Genomic DNA, 24944 nt, shown 5'->3' on the forward strand with positions numbered 1-24944 from the left:
TTTTATCAACGGGGGCGATATTGTCTAGCAAGGGTGCAATTGTGACATTTTGTGAAGTTGGGGGTGGCAGCGATTTTATTTTTTAAGGGAGCGGAAGACGAGATTTCCATTGTCTTCCAAGTTGTGATGTTATAATTATGTAGGCTATCTGCTATCTACCGCTCTATTATTGCACAACATCATGCTTGCCATAAGTTCATTCTTAATTCACGACACAATTGTAATCCAATCGACGAATAGTTGATTGACAACTTGTTTCGGAAATATGTTATCCACCTTGTGCTTTTGAACTCATTGTACTAAGATAACCTAATGAATTGCCTTCCTATTTTTTAAACATGTTATCTACATTGCATTATGAACTCGCCGAATTCGAAATAATCCCAGCGTGATTGAAAACTTAATTGGGAATCATATATATCTGCACGATTGACCCCATAATAATCTCACTGTCATTCTCAAAATAAACACTGTTGTTTGACACGTATTTCCTTTCATTAAAGATCAGCTTGTTAGAATTAATACCTAACCTGTAAATCTCGCATTGCACCTCAAGTTGGATCTCTGTTTCTTTAAAGCTTTCCTTCAGTGTATAAATGTACCGTTGCATCCCATATGATTTCAGAGGGGAAACATCGGCGAGTATAAATGAACAGATAGATTGTAACAGCTCTAATAACAGTATCTTGTAATGTCCTAATGAACTTGTAATGTAGAGAGATACGCTTTGATGGCAATTGGGTTCTTAAAATCTTTTCCTATAAACAGTAATGTTTTTGTAACTTCACGTGTTTGTCTGTAGTAATAATGAAAAGCATTAAAAGTGAAATTAATCAGATTTCCAGATTGATTAATCGGTTTCAAAACTGATGAGTGATTCAGGGGCGTATTCAAAAATTTTTAAGGGGAGAAATAGGTTTGAAGTTGATCTAAAGTTATCAACTACAAGTCCACAGAACAAGCAGTAGGCCTAAATACAGAAAAATAGGAAACGTTAGCTTGATTGATTGTGAAATAAAGCAAATATACATTATCAACGCTAACTGACAGCACAGCATTGACTGAACATCGTCATAGCGACGGTTTTAACTATTTCGTTAGCGGTGCCCACCTTTTCATTCAGGTTTATGCATTGTTGAGAATTATACTGAAACCAGCAGAGCAGTAATTTGACTTAAATTAAAGGTTGACATTATATTTTATTACCTGTGATTTCATTAACAAAAGTAATGGCTACCAATAGCAAACAAAATAAGATTAGGCCTAAGTGCCGTTTATATCTTGTCGAATGTATTAAGTTTAGATTGGTGCCATTTCCATCAAATACGCTACTTCCCATGTGTCTCTTATGTAAGAAAACACTCACAACTGAGGCAATGAAGCTGTCCAGGTTGCAAGATCACTTACGCAGAATTCATCCGGACAAAGCAAACAAATCAATGGAGTTTTTTCAAGCTTTGAAAAAGAGTGAAGCTCGAAGCTCCATTAGAAATGTTTTTGCGCAAAATACGTGCCGAAATGTCAAAGGTTTGATTGCTTCCTACAAGGTATCTTCTTTAATTGCAAAAGAAGACCTAACATTTACTGCGGGAGAAAGATTGGTAGTGCCTGCTGTTAAAGAAATAATTTCTACGGTTATGGAGCGAGATCCTGCACCAATAGTTCAAGCTCTTCCGCTGAGTGATACTACCGTAGCAAACGAAGAATTGATGAAATGAGAACAACTTTGCGAAGTGCTTGGAAAAACTTCTTTCAGCGTACAATTGAATGAAACGACAACATCAGACTATAATGCTCTTCTTATGACTTATGTCAGATATATAGCTCATGGAAAAATTACGGAGGAGCTTTCATTGTGCAAGTATCTGGAAACAGACACTAAAGGTCAAGCAATATATCAAACTTTAATAGCCTACTTGCAAGACAAATCTATCCCTCTTGTAAATATGTTAGTATGCGCTGTCGACGGTGTCCCATCCATGGTAAGCATGTATCGCGGACTTTTATCTTTACTTCGGCAGAAAATCCCTCATCTTTTTACTATCCATTGTGTGACACACCGTCAACATTTGGTTACAAAACGTCTTAGTTTACCTCTACAAGAATCTTTGAATGTTGCTGTTATAGCAATTAACAAAGTAAAAACTAGTTTCGGCAGCTATGCAAAGAAAATGATGAAGAATGTGATCGCCTCTTCCTTGAAGCTGCACGTCACAAATTTAGTGATATGATTATTTTGTTTTATTTGTGACCTGTTATATAACACTAAATTTGCAAACTAACTTTTAGATTGAATGATGCCTGAAGAGCTTCATCTAATTTTGAAGGTTGCGTACAGCAAGAACCATAGACATCGGAAATATAAACACTAGATGCCCAACTAAACTGGGTTGCTAAGGGAAAAATGAAGCAAGCTGTGTTTGACAAAAAAGCCCAAAATGGCGCGAAAGTGCATGAGCGTAGGGGAACGTTTCAAAAGATTACTTGCTGTAGAGCAGTTTTCGTGGGGTAAAAACAACTTTATTTTGCAAAGCAAAGTGGAAGTGACTTATCCGATGTCTATGGCAGGAACACAAAAAGCATTATTATAAGAAATATGACCATTCGCACGACATAAAAATCAAACCAAAGGATTAACATTAATAGGGCTTTCGAATATAACAGATGTAGCGACGTCGATGGTGTGGCTGGAAATATTGTTAAGGGGTTCTTCCACATGTTGCAAAAAATGCGGCAAAATCTCGTTTCTTTCATCATTGAAGACCAAAATCCCGCTTAAAGTTGAGTCCACCTATCAAGCATGAACATTAGTCATGAGAAACATAAAAATGCGAAAAAACCTGACAAAACCTACAATAGTTTCATTATTGTTGGGCATATCAAAACCAGCCACATCAGGTAACTCTTCATCAACGTGCGTCGAATAAGAATACATTACTCCATTCCTTTGCGACTTTCCAAAATGCAATCTTAAGAATGTCCAGTACAGTAGAGGTGCAAACGTTGTAAAGTAAACAAGCGAGAATGCATCCAACATGCTGAAAATTATACCTTAGATTTAGGGATAAGTCAGATTTTACAAGCTCCGTACAAGTCTTAATTAACCAAAAATATTAGATTACCAGAGGCCAAAGTTGTTGTCAAACAACAGCAATATGCAACCAACTGTTGAAATCAAGTTTAGAAGAATCATTATGGCCGCATAGAAATAAAAAGATTTGCGAGCTGTAAACATTTAAAACATTAATTAATAATTAATTAGAATGTTTTATCTTATAAACATACCTTACTATATAAACCAGAGGCCGGCATTCTCCGGCACGCGTGCCACGCAAGGTGATTCCTTTGTGACGTGACGGTCAATGACTGCTTTAGTTACATTAGGATGCCCGCATTTAGATGGACCTTTTAGTCGTTACGTAAGTGTAACATTTACCTTCGGAGCAAGTCGTGCTTAATAGGCCTACTTCTTTTTATAACGTATTTTTTGCAAAAAACGGTATTTCATCGACGTATTTAGAAGCAGTGTATCTCTTTCACATACACCTCTATTTTTGTTAAATGATCCCGTAAGACATCTTTCAATAAAAACTGTTCGATTTGATGATTAAAACATATGCACATTTAAAAAGGTTCAACAAGTCTTCATATTTTAAGGGTGTTAAACTTGCAAAATAATTGAAACCTAGCTATGGTTATCATGCAATGTGCATTTTGTCATCGAAAATGCAAAATTAAAAAATTGAGAAATACCAGAAATTTGCGGTTTTTCCAAAAAATGTCTTTGTGCACATATGAACCACAAATGCATATTTTGCAGTCTTTATGCATTATGTATCACATGTGCATAAAGTAATTGTTGTACTGGGTTAAATTATATAGAATTAAAACAACCATAATGCAAATAGGAGGTATACTGAAAAAAGGTTCTCGCATATCTTACTTGGTACAGAAAGATACTTTTGCAGCCACTTCACAAATGGCAAAGCAATAACACCAGAATAAATCTGCAAAACAAAACTGAAATGTTTAAAAAACAAACAACAATGACTACAGTTTTGGATTTGACAAAAGTAACTACAATCTTAACCCATCATCCAAATTAAACATCATTGCATTTCAAAGTACACATACACGCACATGCATGATTTAAAGTAAAAATTACAAAATCAGATCCAGAGTTATAAAGGAAATAGGAAAATTACAGTTACAGTTACATTAGTACATGTATGCATAGGCGAATTCACTTTTGTAACTCGCTATCGGTTTGCCTGTAGTAGAAGGTATGTTGAATCTGTGCTTGAAGTGAAACAAAACTAAATACTGAACTCCTGAGACAATGCACTGTCAAACGTTTTGATTTGTATTCATGTGAAAGCTTGGTAACTTAAAAATTAAAAAACTGATAAATTATTTCGAGTTGCCTGGCGTTAGTAAAATAACCGCGAAAATCAGGCGGGTGATGAAAGACGCATTTTTGACAATCATTTAATGTATGTATAATTGTTTGTGTATATATATATCAAGAATTTTTTAGCGGCAACGTTTTTGTTAAAAATTACCAATCAAAATTTGAAGCACTTTTTAAAAGCAAAATACTGAAGTAAATGTTGACTCTAGTTTAGCTTAGCCAGAAAAATGTATAACAATTTTTTAACAAAGCCGAGAAATTTATACCTATTGTAGTATTCATGTTTGCCATTGTTAGTATTTGTGTTCGGCCTAATTTTCCACAAAGGCGATAATCGGTAAATCTATTAGGGTTTTGGTTCGTACTGGCCCATCCCTACTATCTTAGAATAGGGAATGGTTACCTCAATTCTGTTAATGAAAACTTTGGAACTTCTGATTCTGTTCATCTACTGCTTGCAGAATATTGTCACTTTGTCGAGCGCTTTTATTTAATATATTTGGGTGGGTTAGCCTGTCATTAGCTTTACTTCTGATTCTACAGCATTGATCACAACTTTCACCTAGCAAACAAAACATTACGTAGACTGATTAATACGAAAGAGCCTCATTCTGACACTATTTTACCCAGCCATTCTTGCATCAGACTTGGGCAATAAAAATTAAACCACGAATTTGGCACAATAAATTCTGAACATGTTGTGGTATCCCTTATTCTTTTTGTTGTGACAGGTATGCTTTGACTGAACTCACTCATCTTTTGCAAAAAAAGCTGTCTAGTTACCATTTGTTCCATGCCATCATTAAAAAGCCAATGGGACTTGAAAAAAAATTTCTACATTTCTCTCTTAGGTTCTAGTTGTGTTTAATAAGTTAATTAAAAATCCTCAATAAAAGGAGAGTTTTGTACAAGCAGCAAAGGAACAAAGACAGAAGTTACACAGTTTGTACATGTAAAGATATGTGGTTTTTGCTATATTCCAGTATGAGATACTATCAAGAAAGCCTATTCACATGCAAAATTTCAGGGATCCCCATGGGGTGATTTTAAATTAAATTCATTTTTAATAATTTTATTACATAAAGAAATAAACAAAGAAACAAGCCTTTTATGAAACAAATCTGCCTCCTTATAAGTAGAATACTTACAATTAACAGCAAAACTGAAGTAGTCAAGCAAAATTTTGTCCCTCCATGTCCATACACTTTCCTCTTTTCTAGGTAAGTGTGAAAATGTGGATCGTAATTCAACAGCTCTAGAGTGCACTAAAAGTCATTCAAAGTTTTAATCGCCAAACCATAAAATGACAGTATTACTTACTAATTTTACTTACTTGAATTATGGAGTATACTAAAGAAAAGCAGGCAGTAACTATAATGACCCATTGGATACTTCTTTTACTGTCCATGTGACCAAATGCTACAGCAAATATCAGAACACTCAACTCGGCCATCAACAGAAAAAAACGCAAAATGACCCACAGAATCTAAAGCATAAGAATAGAAATTGAAATTAAACTATACCTTTAAACTGGTAGGAATTAACTCTCTATAAGTATATACATTTCGCGCACCACATTAATCGTATAAGAATTGAGTAGAGATATAATTCTTGCTAATTAGTGAAAATTGAAATTACTTATCATAATATATAATTCTCATTCTTCAAGTAATCTTACTATAAGACCTCAAGAAACACTAACAACAACAACGGGCCGACTAGTGTTTCTTTTATATGATGTAGATAATTGTCACGCTTAAGTGTGTCTAACTTGTTTTTGCTTTATTGCGAATACTGGTATTGAAATGTGTGCGCAAAACTAGACATGATCAATAAATTTTTAGCTGAAGTTGAAAAAACTTTGATGATAAAATAAGTTTATGATTCTTTAAAAGTCCTTTTAAGCTATTTCTAGTAGTTTGATTGCAAAGTGCAAACAAGGCTTTTGCAAGTAGTTTAACTGAGCGAAGTTGGAGATCATTTTCACCTAAGTTTCAACGGTCATATTATGAGTTTAGTTCAACAGATTTTAATAATTTTCATTTCATTTTAAGTTTAAAACTATCTTTTTTCTAAAGGTTATACAATTTTTTGCAATATATAATGTTGTGAGGCCATTTTTTGCTCTGAATCAAAGTTAAACTTTGAAATTCTCGTTTATGTTCTTATTTGGATCAGGTGAATTATAGATCTTCTATATCACCAATTGATTTTAATGGTAAAATACCACTAAAAGTAGCAAATCTTACCGAAAATAATTACGTTAAAGTCGTACTAACACGTTATATATTTTATTGATAAAATCAAAACAAACTTAACTATCTTTCAAAAAAGAAAAACTTTGTGGAAAATGTTCAATGACAAATAATGATCATACTTAGTAGCGTTAGTTATAATAATAAGTTTCATTTAACTCAAAAATTTTTTTTTTCTTTTGGTTTGAAAATAAACAAATTGCTATAATTTGTACAAAAACAGTTATTAATGGATTTTTAACCCCTTGTCAGGATTTTTTTATTGAGACTGGTAGCTTGCAGTGAATGCCAGGTAAAACAAATTTCATTTTCGGTTTAAACATAATAAAAGAATTATGACGTAATAAAAAAAACCTACAGAAAGCCATAATAAGCTATGTTTTAGCTTTTATTTTGCATTTGCTTAAAAACAAATTTCAAAACGCATAGTTGACATAAATAAATTAAAAATTGTGTGGTTAAAAGCAATTGCAGTACTTTTGTGTACTGAAAATGCGAAATTAGCAGTTTTATTTTTTAAACCATCACTCCAAAACGTATCAACAATCTGTAACATTCAGCAGTGTAGTCATACAAGAAAAGCAATTTTTTCATCAAACCTTTACTGTTTAATCAACTGCTACCGTGGAAGCGTTTCCTTTGATTCCAAACAGTTTTTTGTAATAATTCTTTGGCATAACTGCGATGAAAAACAGAGTCAAATAACTTGGAAAATCAAAATATCATTTTACAGTGGGCTTGTTTAATCTCTTCTTTCGCTTCCATGAAGATAAGTAAGCAAATCTTTCAAAACTCACACATGCTACTAAGCGTTGCATTGTCATATTACTAAATAATTTTGCTAATTAAAAGTGAAGTATTTTGTGAGACAGTTATTCCAGTTAATTATAGTACTGACACGTATGCTAGCGCAATTTTGTTGACAGGTGTTGGAAATGCTAAGGTTCTGCATATTAGGTCATGTTTGAAAAGTTGAAGTTAAATAAGCTAATCCAATTCCGTAACCCATACACTTGCATGATCTTATTGCATTCCAACAACGTTATTACAGCAAAAGGTTTTGTTTTTGCTGTCTAACAGACTCGCTAAGTGAGACAGGCTAATGTAAATCAGGAATCATTACATGGTGGCAGCTGTAAAAGCAATCAAATTTCCTCTTACACAAGGCTACTAAGGAATGTATTGTCACATTGCAAAACGATTTGTGAAAAACAGGGCAACTTAGTTCTCTAGCGACATTGGCTTACTGCCAAATATTGATTGACAGGAAGTGGATATATGAGCAAAATTTTGGTCAACCGCATACTTTGCTTGAAGTTGTCAGCCCTAATGTCAACCACCAGCAATTTGAAGCTATAGTCTCTTTAGTTTCATTTGATAGAAAGAAAAGCGATTAGTAAAATTAAAAAAGTCTTGAGCGTTTGTTTTGCCATAGTTGTTTCCTATGCATTTAATATTACATGGAATGTTTTAGCATGGCTAAAAAATGTGAAGTTTAACGCAAAAAATTTGAATGACGTTCAAGTAGTGGGAAACAGTTGTGTTGTATAATAATTAAATGTATATGACGCAAAACTTTTGTTTTAAGAACAGGAGGTGGTCAATACGCCCAAAAAAAACAACAAGCCCTGTCAGTATAGAGACAGTGGACAAACCTCTCATCATCTGTAGTGGTCGCGTTATTTGAAAACCAGTATGTGCATACGACTAAGCGCTTAATGCAATTTTATGTACTGTAAATATGAATATCTTTGTTATGTTTGTTAATGTATGGAGGATATAATGATAGTTAATTATGTAAGGTTGTGAAATTAATTACATGTCCATATTTTCACTGAAGGTCACGACACTTGCCTAATCTTGTTGCATTCCAATATACGGTATCTCAGCAAGAGTTTATGGATTAGCTGTCGCACAGAGCACAATTTAGAAGTGTGACAGGCTAACTGCATAACAGGAATCACAACAGATGCTTTAACTAAAGTTAACCTAACTTTTTGTATGTATAACAGAAGCAATTTGTAAATAATTTGCGCATATATGCATCATCTGACGGTTCATGATACGTGTGAACTTTAGTAATGCTACTTTTTCTCTCTAGTAACTCTTTTTTGATGACGAGTTGATATGGTTTTGAATTCATGTTTGATGAACTTAACTGGGATATTACTGTATATATAATTATATGTATTTCAATTATAAGGTTATATCTTTCATAAAACATGGTTTCAGTGGGCCCATTTTGCATAATATATTAATACCAATACAAATAAATACATACAATACCTTATTGGCATCAATTCCAGAAAAAGTAGCAATATCAAAGGTCATGGAAACTATCCCACGAATTACGCTTAGTGACGCAGCAATACCAACAAGAATAAATGATGCCAAAAATACAGGACTGCCACCATTTCCTATACCCAAAGTAATCTTATTCCAGGATTGCTTTAGCCGATATAGCATGAACATAAAAAACAAAGTGTTGGGAATTAGCAGCACTACATCCCAAATCCTCACTCTGTAACATAAAGTTAACAATAAAACAACATTACACCAAAACAATTAAAACATATTTCATTACTCATAAATTTAAATTATCATATTTTGCCAGCTTTAAAACTAGGGACTCTCTTTTTTATCTTAAAGTTTGCTTAAGAAATCTTAAGTTCAGAAAGCATAACTTTAATTACAATTTAATCACTCCCCAACGGCGTATGTGCCGAATTCGTCACAAGTACTATGCAACTCAATGAGTACATGCAACCATTGGAATTTGTAACCGGATGTCTAAAAAAGTGGCCCAGGGTTAAGCTAAAGTTATTGGATTCACTATTTTGTGAGGGGTCTGCTTGTATTTCATCTGTTTTCGTAGCAATTGCGTAGGAAAGGATATTGGGAGAAGAGGTTCCCAATACCGGTTGAAACACCAAACCCAATACTGTCAGCTTATTTCCCAACAGCAGTATCACACAATACAACAATGCTGAGCAGTTAATAAACTAACAATACGGATTCCATTTTATTGCTATATGGCGATTGTTTCACTTCTGATGTGTTATCTCTCATTGCCAGCCTTATCTCCACTCAATACTGTAATCCCATTTTGTGGTATTTGTGAGTGTCTCTTAATTTTAGGCAATTCTGCGTTTTTTATCACCGTGATTTTGTTTAAGACAAATTTAGAAAACATGTTCTACAAAAACCATGAGTGCGTTAAAGCAATTCAACCTTTTTTCAAAGCCACCTAAGTTTAAAGAAAATATCAAACTGGTACTATCTTTCGACCCAACCATATTCCTACACATTAAATACCATGCATTGAAATCTTTCATTAAAACACTTCATAATCACACTAATGAGAAATCTGTGCTTGTTTGCCGTCAGTGAGTTTCTGAAATTGTGGCGTTACTTTACTTAAGCACATCCATAAGTCAACTTCAACTTTCAACCGATTTCGATGCTTTGTTTTCAATGCACACATTGCACTAAACTCAGTCTCACAAAGCCAAGTTGTTGCAAATGGAAAGAGTTTTTGAATAACAAACTTTCGGATACACTTTGTACATGGAAGCCCAAAACTGAATATTTGCAGAATCTTTTGGGTATTTTTCTTTGAAGGACCCAAAAGTAATACGGTTTGTTGCTTCTGTCGTCATGTCCATAAACTCTTCCGCAACATGTTGGGGTAGTTGAGGCAGATCTGCGCTACTAAATGGATCAATTAACCAATCATTAGTAGGCACCAGGGTTTCACCATAATAGTGCACAAACTTTTGGACAAGCTGTTCCAGGTGCATGATTACGGTTTGCTTAATATTAACTTCTTTGTCACATTTATAGTGTGTTAGTTCAGGGAACATATAGTATTCATCTCGAGCCTCCTAGCTTTTCCAAAGAATGAGTTTTTTGTAGTAAGCAGCAACTTTAGCGGAGTGATCAATCAATGTAAAATTAGCATCTTGCATTGATAAATTCATACTGTTCAGAGAGTCAAATTTATCACAAAGATAAGCAACCTTTGCATTGAAATCTTCTTGACAAAACTTTTCAGCTAATGCAACAATATTCTCTTGCCTTAAGAAGACAACAATTTCTTCTCGCAGATCGCAAGCACGTTTCAGAACATGACCCCTTGATAGCCATCGCACTTCCGTGTGCAGCAGCAATGGATTATGATCAGCATCCATGTCAGCACACAAAGACGAAAATAGACGCTGATTTAAATGTCTTGCTTTAATCAAATTCACACATTTTACAACTTTACTTAACACTTGCAGTGCAGTTCTTGTGATCAATTTTTCGCAGCAAGGGCTTCTCCGTGGGGAAAACAATGTGTCCATTCAGCACTTGGTGCTTAGTCTTTGATTCGTTTTACTACGCTAGACTTGAAGCCAGTACATGCTGCTGCACCATCAGTGCAAATTCCAGCACATTTATTCGAAGGAATGGAGAACTCTGTAAAGAAATTATTTAGTCATTGAAAAATATCCTCACCCTGCACATACAATTTTAATGCTTTGCAAAATAAAAAATCTTCTGATAGAGCTGCATTGTGGATAATAACATAATTTGCATGATTTTTTTCTAAGTGGCGTTGCAACTTGTTTTTCTTCATGGACTCTGCAGAGAGAACTTTTAAACATACCACACATTTTGGTTTACCATCCAATTCAGTAAATCCAAGTTTTAGAAAAGCTTCATTAAATGACCGTTTTGCCATCTTCCTTTCAGTCTAAAATCAAGCAATGAAAAAGTCTGTCTGCTGGAAGTCAAGGGTATGCCAAAAAGCCAAAATACTTGCAGTTTAACTATCAATAACGTTTTCAACTGTGTGTTATTCCCCTAGTCTTTCTTAGTGCTTAATATGAAATCACTCTGCAGTCTCCACATGCTCAAAAATCTTCACTACGTTCGTTGTTGAAAAAAATACAACTATGAGGTGATAATGCGTATAAAAATATTAATGTCACACACGTCACTCTTACCAGCCTTCCTCGGTAATGCTCTCTCCATAAGACGCCTATAGTGAAGAACAACGCGCAGGGATCCGATTTTTATGGTCAGAAGGCAAATCAGGGGCTGAAATTCACAGGAGGATTTTAGCACAATATGGAAACAGTGCGCTACCGAAAAGATCTGTGTATGAGTGGATTGAGCGCGGACAAGCGTGAAACATGCAGAAGGAGCAGGACGTACATCAACCTCTACCACTGAAGAGAAGACTGAGCAAGCTCAAGGAATGATACTGGCGGACTGGCGCATTGCTATCCATGAGATAGCACGCTCTTTGCAGATTAGTCATGGCTCTGCTCATCAAATCATTCATGAAAACCTTGGCTTCCGTAAAGTGTCCGGGAGGTGAGTGCCAAGACAGCTTAGGGTAGAGCACAAGCATAGAAGTCTGGAGATCTGCACTCCCACATAGGGCTAGAAAAACTATTGAAACCATTGACAAACTGGGTTTTGAAGTGGTACAACATTCTGCATACAACCCAGATCTTGCGCCTTCCGACTACCATCCATTCGCTCAACTCAAAGATGCTTTGCGACTTGCGAGGTCATAAATTTTCTTAAATGAAGCAGTGCAGGTTGTATGACTAAGCAAAAAAATTTTTCTCAGATGGAATTCACAAGCTTGTGGACCGCTGGAATAAGTGCATCAAAAGGGATGGGGATTATGTATAAATATGTCATTTCAAATTTTGTTTCGGAGATCATTGCCATTTTAGTAATTACGTCATGAACTTACCTTCTGATCTTCATTCAAAAACTCTAATTTATTACGTGAAGGATATGTTTAAGAGACTTTTTAACTGCTGAAATAAATACCCTGACCCACAAAATGGTACAAACAACATTTGTATTGTTATTCTATCTTCAGAAATAGAGATATTGAAGAAAATCACTAAGCGTGACCAGTGCTCACCAACCTAATATCCTTCAAGTGGTGGAAATTTTTTGAAGCTTTACAATATTTATCCAAACCATCAAAATCTATGATTAGTGGTTACAGGGCCTGGTTGATTATACATGGAATGACTCTTTTGCCATTTTCGGGGTCAAGGAATTCATTTCCGCAGTTAAAAAGTGTCTTAAACATCTCCTTCACGTAGTAATTTAAGGATTTTGTATGAAGATCAGAGGTCAAGTTCATGACGCAACTATCAAAATAGCAATAATCTCCAAAAAAATTTTTGAATATTTGTGCAGTATGGTTCAAGTATTTTCCTATATCCAAAAATTGTGAACTTGTTTTTTGAGCTTAATGAGTAAAATGAGTTTGAACAACTGCACTACATTTTACAACGTCAAGTTTGGATCAACAGACACTATAATTCAACAATAACAAATAGCGGCACATGCAATTGATATTTTTTAAATATCTATTAAAATATCTGATGGCACTAAAGCTGCTGTTTTATCCTAGCATGAAAATGATGAATTCACTTGTTTAAAGCCAGGAATAAAAGATTGTGTGAGTGTTTCTAAGCATGTCCATCAACAAAAGCGGTTAATTCTGTGCAATTTAAGCTACATTTATTGAATACATTATATGCTACATTACTTTTCATACTGCAGCAGGGTTGACATGCAAGTTGCTGTGAATGATCATACCGCTTACAAGTATTATGGAAAGTGGTGAGTGGGATTGATAGTAGAAGTAGACAGTGTTCAGCTGGATGAACAAGTGCAATTCATGCATCCACCAGGCCTATCGCGTGTCATTTTTTTAGCCCTTATATGGATGAGATGCACATGCTGGGTTTCCATTCCAGTAAATTCTCTGCAAATTTACTGCACCAAGTACTGTTACAGGAAGGTCATACAGCATTCCGGCGAAAGATTTCAATGCAATCACGAATGCCTATGCTAATGGATAATGATAGTTAATCTTGAATAGTTCATTTAAGAAATGCTCTTAACCTGTGTTCTCTCTTAAGATTTTTAGGACTGCAAATTTGCCTACTCAACTTTTCAAAAAAATGTCCAATTTACATTTTAAAGGTCCTGTGCTTTAACTTAGCCTTTTTCGTAAAGAAAATTGACAAAACTGACTTTTTGGAATAGTTAAGGAATAAATTTTTATGCCTTCTATCATCTTTAATCAAACTTTTTGTTGGCACCTGAGTCAAAATATTCACGTTATAATTCTATTATAATTAACTGAAATCTGTGAATGTTCTGTCATGTGTGAGTATAACTAGCAATTAAATCACCTGGGAGTAACAACGATACCAGAATTTACCTTCAAAGCATTGCTTGCGGGCAGGTAGTTGAGGTTATGTAGTTTATGTCTTGGACAAGTTTGCAAGTGTGACAGTATCACAAACAGTGCAGTTGTTCAAAGTATTTTTCTTTTTAAGGTCAAAAAACAAGCTCACAATTTTTGGATATAGGAAAATAATGAAACCATACTACAAACAATTTCCTAAAGTTTGTTTTGGAAATCATTGCTATTTTTATAATTGCATCAAGAGCTTGACCTTTGATCTTCATTCAAAAACCATAATTTAATATGTGAAGGAGATGTTTTAGGGAATTTGTATCTGCTGCAATGAAATCATTGATCCCATGACTATGATTAGTGGTCAAAATTAAAATTGGTTGATTATACATGGAATGACTCTATAATGACTGCAGAAATAGACATGTGGAATGAAATGAGAAATAACTGCATCTTTCATATACGGTTTACTGTCATCTATTTTACTTTGCTTTTAATGACGAGGTAATTTAACACAGTTGCAAACCAACATGTAGTACAGTGTTGTCACCAAAGTCTGATAGGTTTCTACATGCCCTTGTCACAGGGGTCAGTGCTGTTATGCAGTGTGTTCATCGTTTTGCTAGAAAGTATTTTCTATAAAGCGAAATGATGATGCAACGTGTAATAGCCAACATGAGCCGCTGAAATGCATTGTACGGAAACAATTAAACCGGGTTCCTGCTAGGGAATTGTTTATATCAATGTGATCACTTAAAACAAGATACAAAAATCAACAAACAAGTGACCCACTTCAAAGCGTCAAAGGAAACTGTAACATTCCATTTTAGTCTTTCCGTTACAAAGGACATTTAAATGTAGTTGAATGTAGATTTGAACAATTAATTTGCCTACGTAAGTTTTTTCAATTTTGTTGTTTCACTGATGATGACCTGTTTATGGTGCAATCAAATTTCAGTCGACAAAACATAAAATCTTTTGGCCAGATTTTTTGTCGGGCACATAAGCTTCCTCACGATTTTGGCCGGCCAATATTAACGGTAAGTTAATTCCGAAATGGGAATGTTCAAATACTTGTAAACTTAGGCTAGACCTGCCACTGACCAGACCTAACAAATTTTTCTGGATTCGCCTGTGATCTACAGACTACTTAATTTTAAAATAAGCACAATACCATTATACTATACAGTACATACACTATATCACCTGGAGGTTCCTACGTCTTCATATAATATTCTAAGGCAACCAAACTCATTGGAAACGTTGGCAACAGACGTATGTAGCAACATTGTTGATCCACTGACATCTGTAGGCCTGGTAACATGAACATCTTCAAGGCCATGAGTTGTGGAAAAACTTTCAAATGATGAAGTAGACATTGGTCACAGATATGGCTTAAACTTGCTTCCTCAAACTCCAAACTTTCAGGAAAACAACAACTGAAAATGTAATAGCCAGCATACGGTGTATGCTTAGCCTAGGCCTGCCTATCCATTCTAGAGGTTTGGTATGTAAGTGCACAAGCATATAAAAATCACAAAATTATTTGTCACTGTGTGTGTAGAGGTCACAGAAATGTAGAGGTTGGGGTCGTTTTAGGATGTAGAGGTTGATGCCGACAGATGCAGATACAGAGTTTATCGGTCTTAGCTTACGTTACGTTATTGACTTAGTTAACCTACTACATTAGTATCTGACTCTATTGTTGCGTGCGGTTAGAATTCTCTAACCTTTCTGACAGCCGAACGTTCGTATTATATTATAACAAATACCGTTTGCCAGAAAAGGCTTTTATTGTAGGTGCTGTACACTTTCTCAACATTACAAATAACCAAGAACACAAGTCATGCGACTGTTTGCACGATGTCTACTGATTCACGTCTGCGTCACCGTTTGTGTCTGAGGCTCTCCGGAGTCTCGCACAGAAGTTCAAGCTTATAATACGTACTGCGATGTGGCGGAAATATATGACAAAAAAGGCATGAACATTTCAAGGCGTGTGGACGTGAAAAACGGTGCGTTTGCAATGCAAATTACATTCGGTTTAGTTGGAAACAGTTTCTTGGAAGCAACTTGGTAACGTACAAATAAGGAGCTTTCACACGAAATTATTCGTAGCAAGTTTACAAATATACCAACGGTAGTTTGCAGTGTTTTGAAAAGCAAGATTATAAACTCCAATTACTAGCTGGAAAACTCCTTCCTAAGAATGATGTGGCGGAACTGAAAGTTTAAAAAACTCCAATTGTTCTGGAAAACACATTTCTAAGAATGTCGTAATGATTTTACAAAAGCGAGCCAAGCCGCCACATTCCTCCCCCGCTACGGAAGGAAAAAGATGACAATTAATATGCAACGTACTGAAGGTGGCAATGGCGAGCAAGCACAAACAACAAGCTGAAGTTATATACAAATGAGTGAACTGTAACATATGCTTAAAATAACTGATGGTACTATAGCTACATGTTGGAGGGTATCTCCAAGATTAACCGGGCATGCAAAAATTGTTTGAACTGTTCGTATTCCAGGGTTTCGTCTTTATCCCTGTCGGATATATACTTCAACAAAGGGGTCATGTGGAAAGCAGGCGTGGCTGCTACCATGGTAAGTATTTTGCTCCCTAAATCAAAATCAGGAACCAGCTCGAACAGGTCATCCAGCTGCTGGAACCAAAGTAGTAGATCGCCCGCTGAAGTGTTTGGCGGCGCAGGAACCGCAAGGGTCGGCATTGTAACGGTTGTTTTAAACGGCCGAAATAGTCTATGTACTGGTTGTAATACCGTAGCTTGTATCTCCGCTAGATCAGCGCGCCGGGGCATGGAGGCAAGAGCGCCTTGCTCTCCAGGTCTGATGATCGGTACATACGGAGCGGGAGATGATTGCTGAACCGGTGAATCGGGTGAGTCGGGAATCATCGCAGAAACTGAAGTGATTTCGTTAAATTGCACGTCAGCGGAAGAATCATGTACCATCGACATACTGAAGTGGTTTTGATAGCAACGGTAGTGGCAGCAAAGTCTGTGGAGGAACTAAAGGGGTAGAGGGTAAATTTTTGCAACTGCACCCCCCCTATTGAGGTGGGTTGAAACAGCTAAACTCATGCACAGGAATAGTTAGCATGCAATAAGGCGGGAAAAGTGAAAACGATACTAGCACAAGAATAAGCTACTAAGCATGCAACGAAGCAAAACAGTTACAAAATTGAAAGCGGCGACAAGGGAAAACGGCAAAATTGTACATGCAAAAGACATTAACGGTATTGAAAAGCAAGGTGATACACATAGTGAACCTAAAGTGTGTGGGTGTTTGCGAAATCATCACGAGAAGATGAAGCGGGTGGCGCGTCATCGGAAGATCCAGACGGAGACGGTTCATCACGAGAACGCCGAGGCAAGGGCAACGGTCGTGGTAGCTGTGGACTTGCAACTGGCGCCTGCTGTTGGTGGCGCCAAGCGCGGACACGGGATACAAGGGATCTGGCATACTGCAAATGGTGCGGAGCTGATCGGATAAACCCGATGGTATGGAAGAGGGCCCACATCATGGCAAGGAGTTGCAGGATGAATATAAGGGCTGAGAGAAATGGATTCGTAATCTGCGACAGAGCAAGGAGTAACGTTTGTTTCGCGGCGTGTGCGAATGTGTCTGCGACGTAGGATCCGTTGATCATGGTTTCATCGGTAGTAGTAAGGCTTGTCATGACATGTCGCATTTGTTCTTTGAGAAGGTTGGCTTCAGACATAGAGCTGAGCAGCGATTGAAGATCAGTAAACGAGTCAGAGTCAGGTAGCTCGTTGAGAATTTTCTCGTAGTCGGGTGCCTTGTAGTTGACGTGTATAGGCGACAAAGGTAAGTTGAGTTGATGCACCTGCACATGTTCGTGCGATATAGTATAGTTGTGATAAAGGACAGTGTGTCCCAGAACTCGGAAGACAAAACTTCTTGCTGGTCGATACGATTCCAGCAGGTGTACTCCCGGTAGGACAATGTTGTCTGAAATGAGTTGGCCGTATTGACTGTGGCCGTTTTGATCGCGATATTTGATGAGAGGACGTTGGCTGAATGCGTTTCGGTACGCAAGTGACGGTAAGACTGTACCGTTGATAGAGTGACATGCTGCTCTGGACATAAAATCTCCAAGGCTGGAACCCATGGTTTGATGTCCAAGAGTAGTAGTGAGTATCTCAGTAGGGAAGATCTTCCCAATTGCTTTGTAGAGTGTGCCAATTAGCTTCGTGAGTTGGCAATGTAGGAACTTGTTCTCTTCGTTGAAGGTAGTGAGAACTTCTGAAATAAGGTCGTCCTGTTGTGTGTCGAAGGTTGCAAAAAGTCGCTCGAATTGAGAGTATTGCGTGTGAGAAGGTCCACGCCTTAGCCGGTTAGGACGAAAAAGAGCGAGTCTGTCGAGCTCTGTACATTGTTGGTAGCGAAAGATAAAGTTGTTGTTGTCGCAGTGAATATGTTCGCCATAGCAGGTTTTCGCACGAGAGGAGCATTTCCTCCAGTGATGTACCGAGATCCCGAGATCAGGTAAGGAAACTCTATATAAGGACGTAGAGTTGTAATGGAGGAGCATCTTGTGAGTCCCAAGAGGCTTGGTTGGTGGGCAGTTTATATGCGAAGGTACTCTCCATATAAACATACGATTGCCCGTTAAGCAGTATCCACGCTCGATTGAGCACTATGCAAGAGATCCAAGAGACGACGTCATCGTGTCCGTGACGTAATCGTAGTAAATTGTAGTGTGAAACAAGAAGTCGTTTGTTACCGTTCCAGAAGCTGAAGTCGGCCAGACAAACTTATAATGGACTGCATTGCGTGTTGAGTACGCCGCAGGGTTAGACAGGATCAGTGGGCCATGTGATGAAACTTTGGTTTCATTCCACGACGAACATTCTGGGTTGTACGGTGGGTGTGCGTCAAAGGTGTTGGCCGATTTTTGATAACTCCCAAAAAAGAAGTAAGTTGTGCTCCAGGAAGTAATCTGTGAAGTGCAAACTGTTGCCGGAATCTTCTGGAGATGCAGATCTGGAGCAAACACGGTAGCAGAGCAGTTATGTATGTAGAAGGGTGTCTGCGTTTGACAATGTATGTCGTCATCAAAGGTATATAACCCAAGAGAATGCGAACGCTGACATAACAGAAATTTCTGTGTGTCCGGATGAAGATTCGTCTGAGCGGCGGATGTGAACAAAAAGAAACACGTAAGCAGCAGACAAACGAACATGTTGTGTTTTCAGTCAGAGAAACGTTTCGGTGGAATGATTTTGCGACCAGTCCGAGAAGTCTTTACAACTTCAGGCGGTTTTATAGAATCAGGATCAGTGACAGTAGGTGGTGTCGTTTGCTGTTTCGCTGAAGTAGCGGAAACTGACTGAGGAGCAGGATGTCGAGTCTGCAAAGAAAAATTTTGTTGATGCGAGGAGGATGATGGTGAGGGAGCATCAATATCAATTGTATAGCTAGGTTTGAGACGGTCGAGTGAGACGCGATCCGGTTTGCCATGGCGGGATATTACAAAATATTTTTCGTATCTTTCCAATACTGGAAAAGGACCAACATAAGGGCGTTCTAACGCACGTTTGACATGATCGCATCTAACATAAACGCGGTCACAATGTTTCAAATCCGGATGCACGTAGGACTGCATGAATTTTGTATGAGCGGTCGTTGGAGTAAACTGAAGGTCGTTGATGAAGTCTCGGTAGGCACCGAGGTAGCTGGATGTAGGAACTGCAGAGGCAAGCTTGGAATCAGAAAAGAAACCACCTGGGAGCCGTAAGGTGTGTCCAAAAGCTAACTCAGCAGGTGTACATTTCAAATCCTGAAGATAGCGATTACGCAGAGCCAAGACAATAAAACCTAATTTGTGAAACCAACGCTCAGGTTCGTCTGAACACTTGATGGCGCGCTTGATCTCTGCATTTGCACGTTCCGTAATTCCATTGGACATGGGGTGGTAAGCGGTTGTCAGTTTATGTTGAATACCAAGCAAGCGCATAATTTCCGCCCAAGCGGAACTTATGAAACATGGTCCACGATCACTTGTGAGGATGATTGGAACACCGACCAAGGAACACCAATGATTAACAAAGTAAGCAGCAACGGTTTCCGTGGTGGCATCAGGAAGTGGTATGGCTTGAACGAAACGCGTATATCGGTCTATACACGTAAGGATGTATTTGTAACCGCGTGAGGTTGGAAGTGGTCCAATCAAGTCAATTGCAACATCAGAAAATCGTCCGTAGGGAATTTTAAATGTCCCCGGTGCGGTTTTTGTGTGACGGAAAATTTTTCCTTCCTGGCAGTTTGGGCATTGTTGAACCCAGGTAGCGATTTGTTTACACATCCCTATCCATATAAATCTTTCCTTGATGAGCTTAATTGTGGCTTTTTTTCCAGGATGCGATAAATTATGTAAGTGCAGAAAGACTTGACGTTGGAAGGAGGAAGGAACCAGAACACGCTCTGTGTCAGTCGACACGTCACAAAGAATGGTAAAGTTATTATTGGGCAGCTTGCAGTCTTGAAGTTTGGTGATGTTGTTGCGGTGCGTAGTCTTTGAATAGCAGGATCATTGGCTTGTGCTTGTGCTATTTTCTCATACTCTAACGGAGGCGGAAGATCGGAGAGAGTATTAATGTTGGGTGCCGAAGGTTGAGACCTTGACAAGAGGTCCGCCACAACGTTGGCAGAGCCTTTGATGTGCTCAATGGTTGTTGTGTATTCTGAAACGAACAACAATTGTCGGAACTGTCTTGGAGAGTAATGTTCGGAGAGCTTACCGAGACTTGAAACCAGAGGGAGGTGGTCTGTACGCAAAGTGAATTGTCGGCCTGTCAAGAAGTAGCGGAAATGACGTATTGACTTGTAAGCGGCCAACAGTTCTCTGTCAAAGCAACTGTATTTACGTTGACTAGCGCTCAGCTGTCTTGAAAAGAAGGCCAAAGGAACAAGTTGATTTCCTTGCAATTGCTCTAATGTCGCTCCAATACCGGTCAATGAAGCGTCAACTGTTAGATAAGTTGGAGCATGGAGTTTCGGAAACGCTAAAGTGCTAGCATTTGCAATAGCTTGTTTGCTGTTGGCGAAGGCGCGTTCGGCTTCGACATTCCATGTTAAAGGGGCCGCGCGCTTGCTGCGACTGTTCGGAACCAGCTTGTAAAGCGGTTGTAAGGTTGTGGAACAATGCTTCAGGAAACGAAAATAATAGCAATAAATTCCCAAGTAACGTTTCAGCTGTTTGCAGGTTTGTGGCTGTGGGTAATCAAGAATGGCCTGCACTTTTTCTTGAGTAGGTCGTATACCTTCAGAATTTATGTGATGGCCAAGGTAGTCAAGAGACTTGCGGTTGAATTCACTTTTGTCTAAATTCAGCGTTAAGCCAAATTCCTCAAGACGTTGAAAAAGCAGCTTAAGATGTTCAAGATGTTCTGACAGGTTACTACTTCCAATGATGATGTCATCGAGGTAAGCAAAGATTCCAAGGTGCTGAAGCGGCCGTACTACTTCTCCTATGAGTCTGGAAAACGTCCGTGGGGCGCCGGACAAACCGAACGGAAGTCTTGTATATTCAAATTGTCCAAGAGGGCAAACAAACGCCGTTTTATGGACATCTTCTGGAGCCACTTTTATTTGATGAAATGCAGCTTGAAGATCGCACTTAGAGAAGACAGTTTTACCATACAAAACATCGGAAAAACTATGTAAGAACGGAAGGGGATAACAGCTGTCGGTTGTTTGTTTATTGACTAATTTATAATCAACGACTAGACGATATTTATTGCCAGAAGAGCCTTTAGGAACGAGCAAAGCCGGACTTCCATAAGGAGAATCACTGTAGCGGATAATTTCACGTTCCAGCAAGCTATCAATTTCTTTCTTCAAGATCTGCATTGTTTCTGGGCTATATCGACGTGGACGCGCACGTACAGGAGAACCTGTGGTATGGATGTGGTGAACGATGGAATGTTTCACTGGTTTAACAGCTGACATGGGTTTTTGCAAGTCTGGAAATTGATGTAAAAGGTCTGCAACAGGATCTATTTGGCTGAGAATGGATATGCGAACAGGATCACTTTCAACAGGCTCTAACGTATATTGCTGTTGGTTCGGTACATCTATCAGATGTTTGGCTTTAAGATCCAAGACAAAGTTGTATTCAGTGAGAAAGTCCAACCCCAATATGCAAAAAGGTGTGTCCGCAAGCACAAATTCAAAGGGATAAGAAAAACGAGGGTGAAGAGAAACATTAAGTTGTGTAGTGCCATACGTAGTAATTGGCGTACTGTTAGCGGCGAAAAGCGGAGTTTGCGGTTTGCGGTTTGATACGTCAGCTAATCTAGCGGACAAAAGAGAAGTTGCTGCCGCGCTATCTACATAAAAGTGAATACTATTGGCGTGATCATATACAGTTAACAAGGGGCAGCCTCTTTTTATAGTTGATGCGACCGACGGAACTGACGGGGTTAACGTTGCGTCGATCGCCACGCGTTTTTTGTCGGGCTATTTTGATTTTTCCACATGCTACAAGTTGGGTGACAGCGGCGCGCATCCCTACCGAAGCGGGCGTGGTAATAACATAAGCCATTTGAAGCATCAGACGCGCAAGGGTAATTGCTACGTTGGTAGTCTGGTTTCTGAAATGTGGTGGATGAACGTGAAAAATTATATTGGCGTTTATTAGGAAAAGAAGAACCGTTTTGGCGGCGATCATCTCGATTAAAACCGTTGTTGCTGTATGATTTGTGAAACTGTCCATTGTTTGTGCGTGGTGAACGTTGTTGCCATGTTGAGTTAAATGAATTTCGTTGGTTTGGTGAATTATGATTTGTGAAATTTGTATTTCTTTGTCCGGAACTCTTTGTTGCATTGTTAGCGTTAGATCGTGTATAATGCGGTGGTTCAGACAATTGAATTTGCTGTATTTGTGGTTGCATTGGGTAATCAATGTCATCCGTATCAGTGATAGCAAGAGAAAGGTTGTGCGAAGAAGTTTTTGGTTGTTTGAGCAGCAAGATTTCGTGGGCCTTGCTTGCAAGGTTCTGGAGATCGTGGTTTTCCACGCTGGCTAACGCAATTGCGACGTCTGGTGGTAACGCTTTAAGAAACTTTGCACGAATTAGTTTGACGACTGGCGGAGTAAGATTCTCTTGACCTACTGCACTCATTAATTCGCGCATTAAGTGTTTGGGGGACTGATCGTGCAGCGTCAGGTCCGCCAACAAAAAATCTAAATGGTCCTCACGTTTATCAAAGTTTCTCAAGATTTCATTGATCAATATGTCGTAGCAGTTCTTTGCTGACGCCGAAGGTAACCGAAGGAGCGCGAGGTCTTTCGCAGGAATTGCCTCTACCGCTAACAAGTAACGATTAGTTTGAGAAGTGATTTGATAAAGAGAAAATTTATGTTCAAGGTGAGAAATCCACGCTTCGGGATTGAATTTCCAAAAGGTAGGAAGTTTAACGTGTGAAAACAGATCGTTTCGCAAAGTACTGTTCTGTGGTTGCGTATTTGTCCGTAATTGGTTATTAGCACCCAGACCAGACGGTCCAGCGGTGTCATTATCGGGAGTATTTGCAGATTCCTCCCCGTTTTCGTTCGACATAGTTGTATTATTGCTTGACTCGTTGGAACGGTCGGTTGATCGTGTGCTCATGTGGAATTCTGTCTTAGCTTTGCCAGTCACCGAAGTAACTTTTCGTTGTGTCGGCGTGGGTTGTGACATTTATCAAAACCGATAAAAAATGTTTTAGGCGGCGCACCGCAAAAATTGTTCACAATTGAACCAAAATATATTTTACAACAAGAACTTTTATTTCAAACTGCAGCACAATGCAGCACAATAAGAATAGCTTAAGCTAAGTTAATAACGTACAGGCCGATGAGCATGCATTACAAGCTATGGTTGCAACTAGTTGTATAAAAAGTGAAAAATCCACTTACCAGTGAAGAACGGCTGTGAGAATTGAAACGCGTCGTTTTTGACACAAGAACGTCGGTGATCACTAGAACGTCAGTGGTTATTAGAACGTCGGGTTGTCACTAGAACGTTGGAACGTCGGGGTCACCAGAAATGTAGAGGTTGGGGTCGTTTTAGGATGTAGAGGTTGATGCCGACAGATGCAGATACAGAGTTTATCGGTCTTAGCTTACGTTACGTTATTGACTTAGTTAACCTACTACATTAGTATCTGACTCTATTGTTGCGTGCGGTTAGAATTCTCTAACCTTTCTGACAGCCGAACGTTCGTATTATATTATAACAAATACCGTTTGCCAGAAAAGGCTTTTATTGTAGGTGCTGTACACTTTCTCAACATTACAAATAACCAAGAACACAAGTCATGCGACTGTTTGCACGATGTCTACTGATTCACGTCTGCGTCACCGTTTGTGTCTGAGGCTCTCCGGAGTCTCGCACAGAAGTTCAAGCTTATAATACGTACTGCGATGTGGCGGAAATATATGACAAAAAAGGCATGAACATTTCAAGGCGTGTGGACGTGAAAAACGGTGCGTTTGCAATGCAAATTACATTCGGTTTAGTTGGAAACAGTTTCTTGGAAGCAACTTGGTAACGTACAAATAAGGAGCTTTCACACGAAATTATTCGTAGCAAGTTTACAAATATACCAACGGTAGTTTGCAGTGTTTTGAAAAGCAAGATTATAAACTCCAATTACTAGCTGGAAAACTCCTTCCTAAGAATGATGTGGCGGAACTGAAAGTTTAAAAAACTCCAATTGTTCTGGAAAACACATTTCTAAGAATGTCGTAATGATTTTACAAAAGCGAGCCAAGCCGCCACAATGTCATTGTACTAAGGGGTCAGAAAGAAATGAAGCCACAAAAAATTACTACCCCATGTCATCACCATTAAAATCAAAATAAAACTCCTTTTTCAAGCTACTTATGCAATAAACTAAATTTTTAAAGCGTAATAATGATGTCACAACCTTAATCTTCAACCTGCCAAAAAAATCAACACCCTACCGCCAAGGCTAATCAACCGGCAGACAGCAGTCCGACTCCTGAAACTGAATCTCA

The 24944-nt window shown here is 38.3% G+C and overlaps 2 protein-coding genes across 3 annotated transcripts; one reads left to right on the top strand and one right to left on the bottom strand.

The window, feature by feature from the left end:
- Nucleotides 1-1229: 1229 nt before the first annotated feature.
- On the top strand, nt 1230-2231 carry LOC143449813 (SCAN domain-containing protein 3-like). Its single transcript, XM_076950141.1, has 2 exons — nt 1230-1680; nt 1735-2231. The coding sequence occupies exons 1-2, from the start codon at nt 1230-1232 to the stop codon at nt 2229-2231; spliced, it is 948 nt and encodes a 315-aa protein (XP_076806256.1).
- Nucleotides 2227-15463, bottom strand: LOC143448895 (transmembrane protein adipocyte-associated 1-like). Of its 2 annotated transcripts, none has more exons than XM_076948825.1 (8): nt 15101-15463; nt 8953-9187; nt 5745-5897; nt 5560-5676; nt 3944-4007; nt 3123-3225; nt 2855-3038; nt 2227-2791 (listed from the first exon to the last, which is right to left on the bottom strand). In XM_076948825.1, the coding sequence occupies exons 1-8, from the start codon at nt 15271-15273 to the stop codon at nt 2621-2623; spliced, it is 1200 nt and encodes a 399-aa protein (XP_076804940.1). In that variant the 5' UTR covers nt 15274-15463; the 3' UTR covers nt 2227-2620. The 2 variants fall into 2 exon arrangements, with proteins under 2 accessions (XP_076804940.1, XP_076804941.1); XM_076948826.1 differs by having other exon boundaries at nt 15091-15214.
- Between the last annotated feature and the right edge of the window lie 9481 nt (nt 15464-24944).

Source organism: Clavelina lepadiformis, chromosome 3, assembly GCF_947623445.1.
Source record: "Clavelina lepadiformis chromosome 3, kaClaLepa1.1, whole genome shotgun sequence".
NCBI lineage: Eukaryota > Metazoa > Chordata > Ascidiacea > Aplousobranchia > Clavelinidae > Clavelina > Clavelina lepadiformis.

What these genes read in the sequence shown, in the direction of transcription:
- LOC143449813 (XM_076950141.1), top strand. Translation starts at nt 1,230, where the DNA reads ATGGCTACCAATAGCAAACAAAATAAGATTAGGCCTAAGTGCCGTTTA. An exon ending in AGTTCAAGCTCTTCCGCTGA is followed by an intron (nt 1,681 to 1,734) that starts GTGATACTACCG and finishes AACTTTGCGAAG; the next exon opens with TGCTTGGAAAAACTTCTTTC.
- LOC143448895 (XM_076948825.1), bottom strand. Translation starts at nt 15,273, where the DNA reads ATGTCTACTTCATCATTTGAAAGTTTTTCCACAACTCATGGCCTTGAA. An exon ending in CTTCAGTTTTGCTGTTAATT is followed by an intron (nt 4,008 to 5,559) that starts GTAAGTATTCTA and finishes TTTGTTTTGCAG; the next exon opens with ATTTATTCTGGTGTTATTGC. An exon ending in CCAACAATAATGAAACTATT is followed by an intron (nt 2,792 to 2,854) that starts GTAGGTTTTGTC and finishes CATGCTTGATAG; the next exon opens with GTGGACTCAACTTTAAGCGG.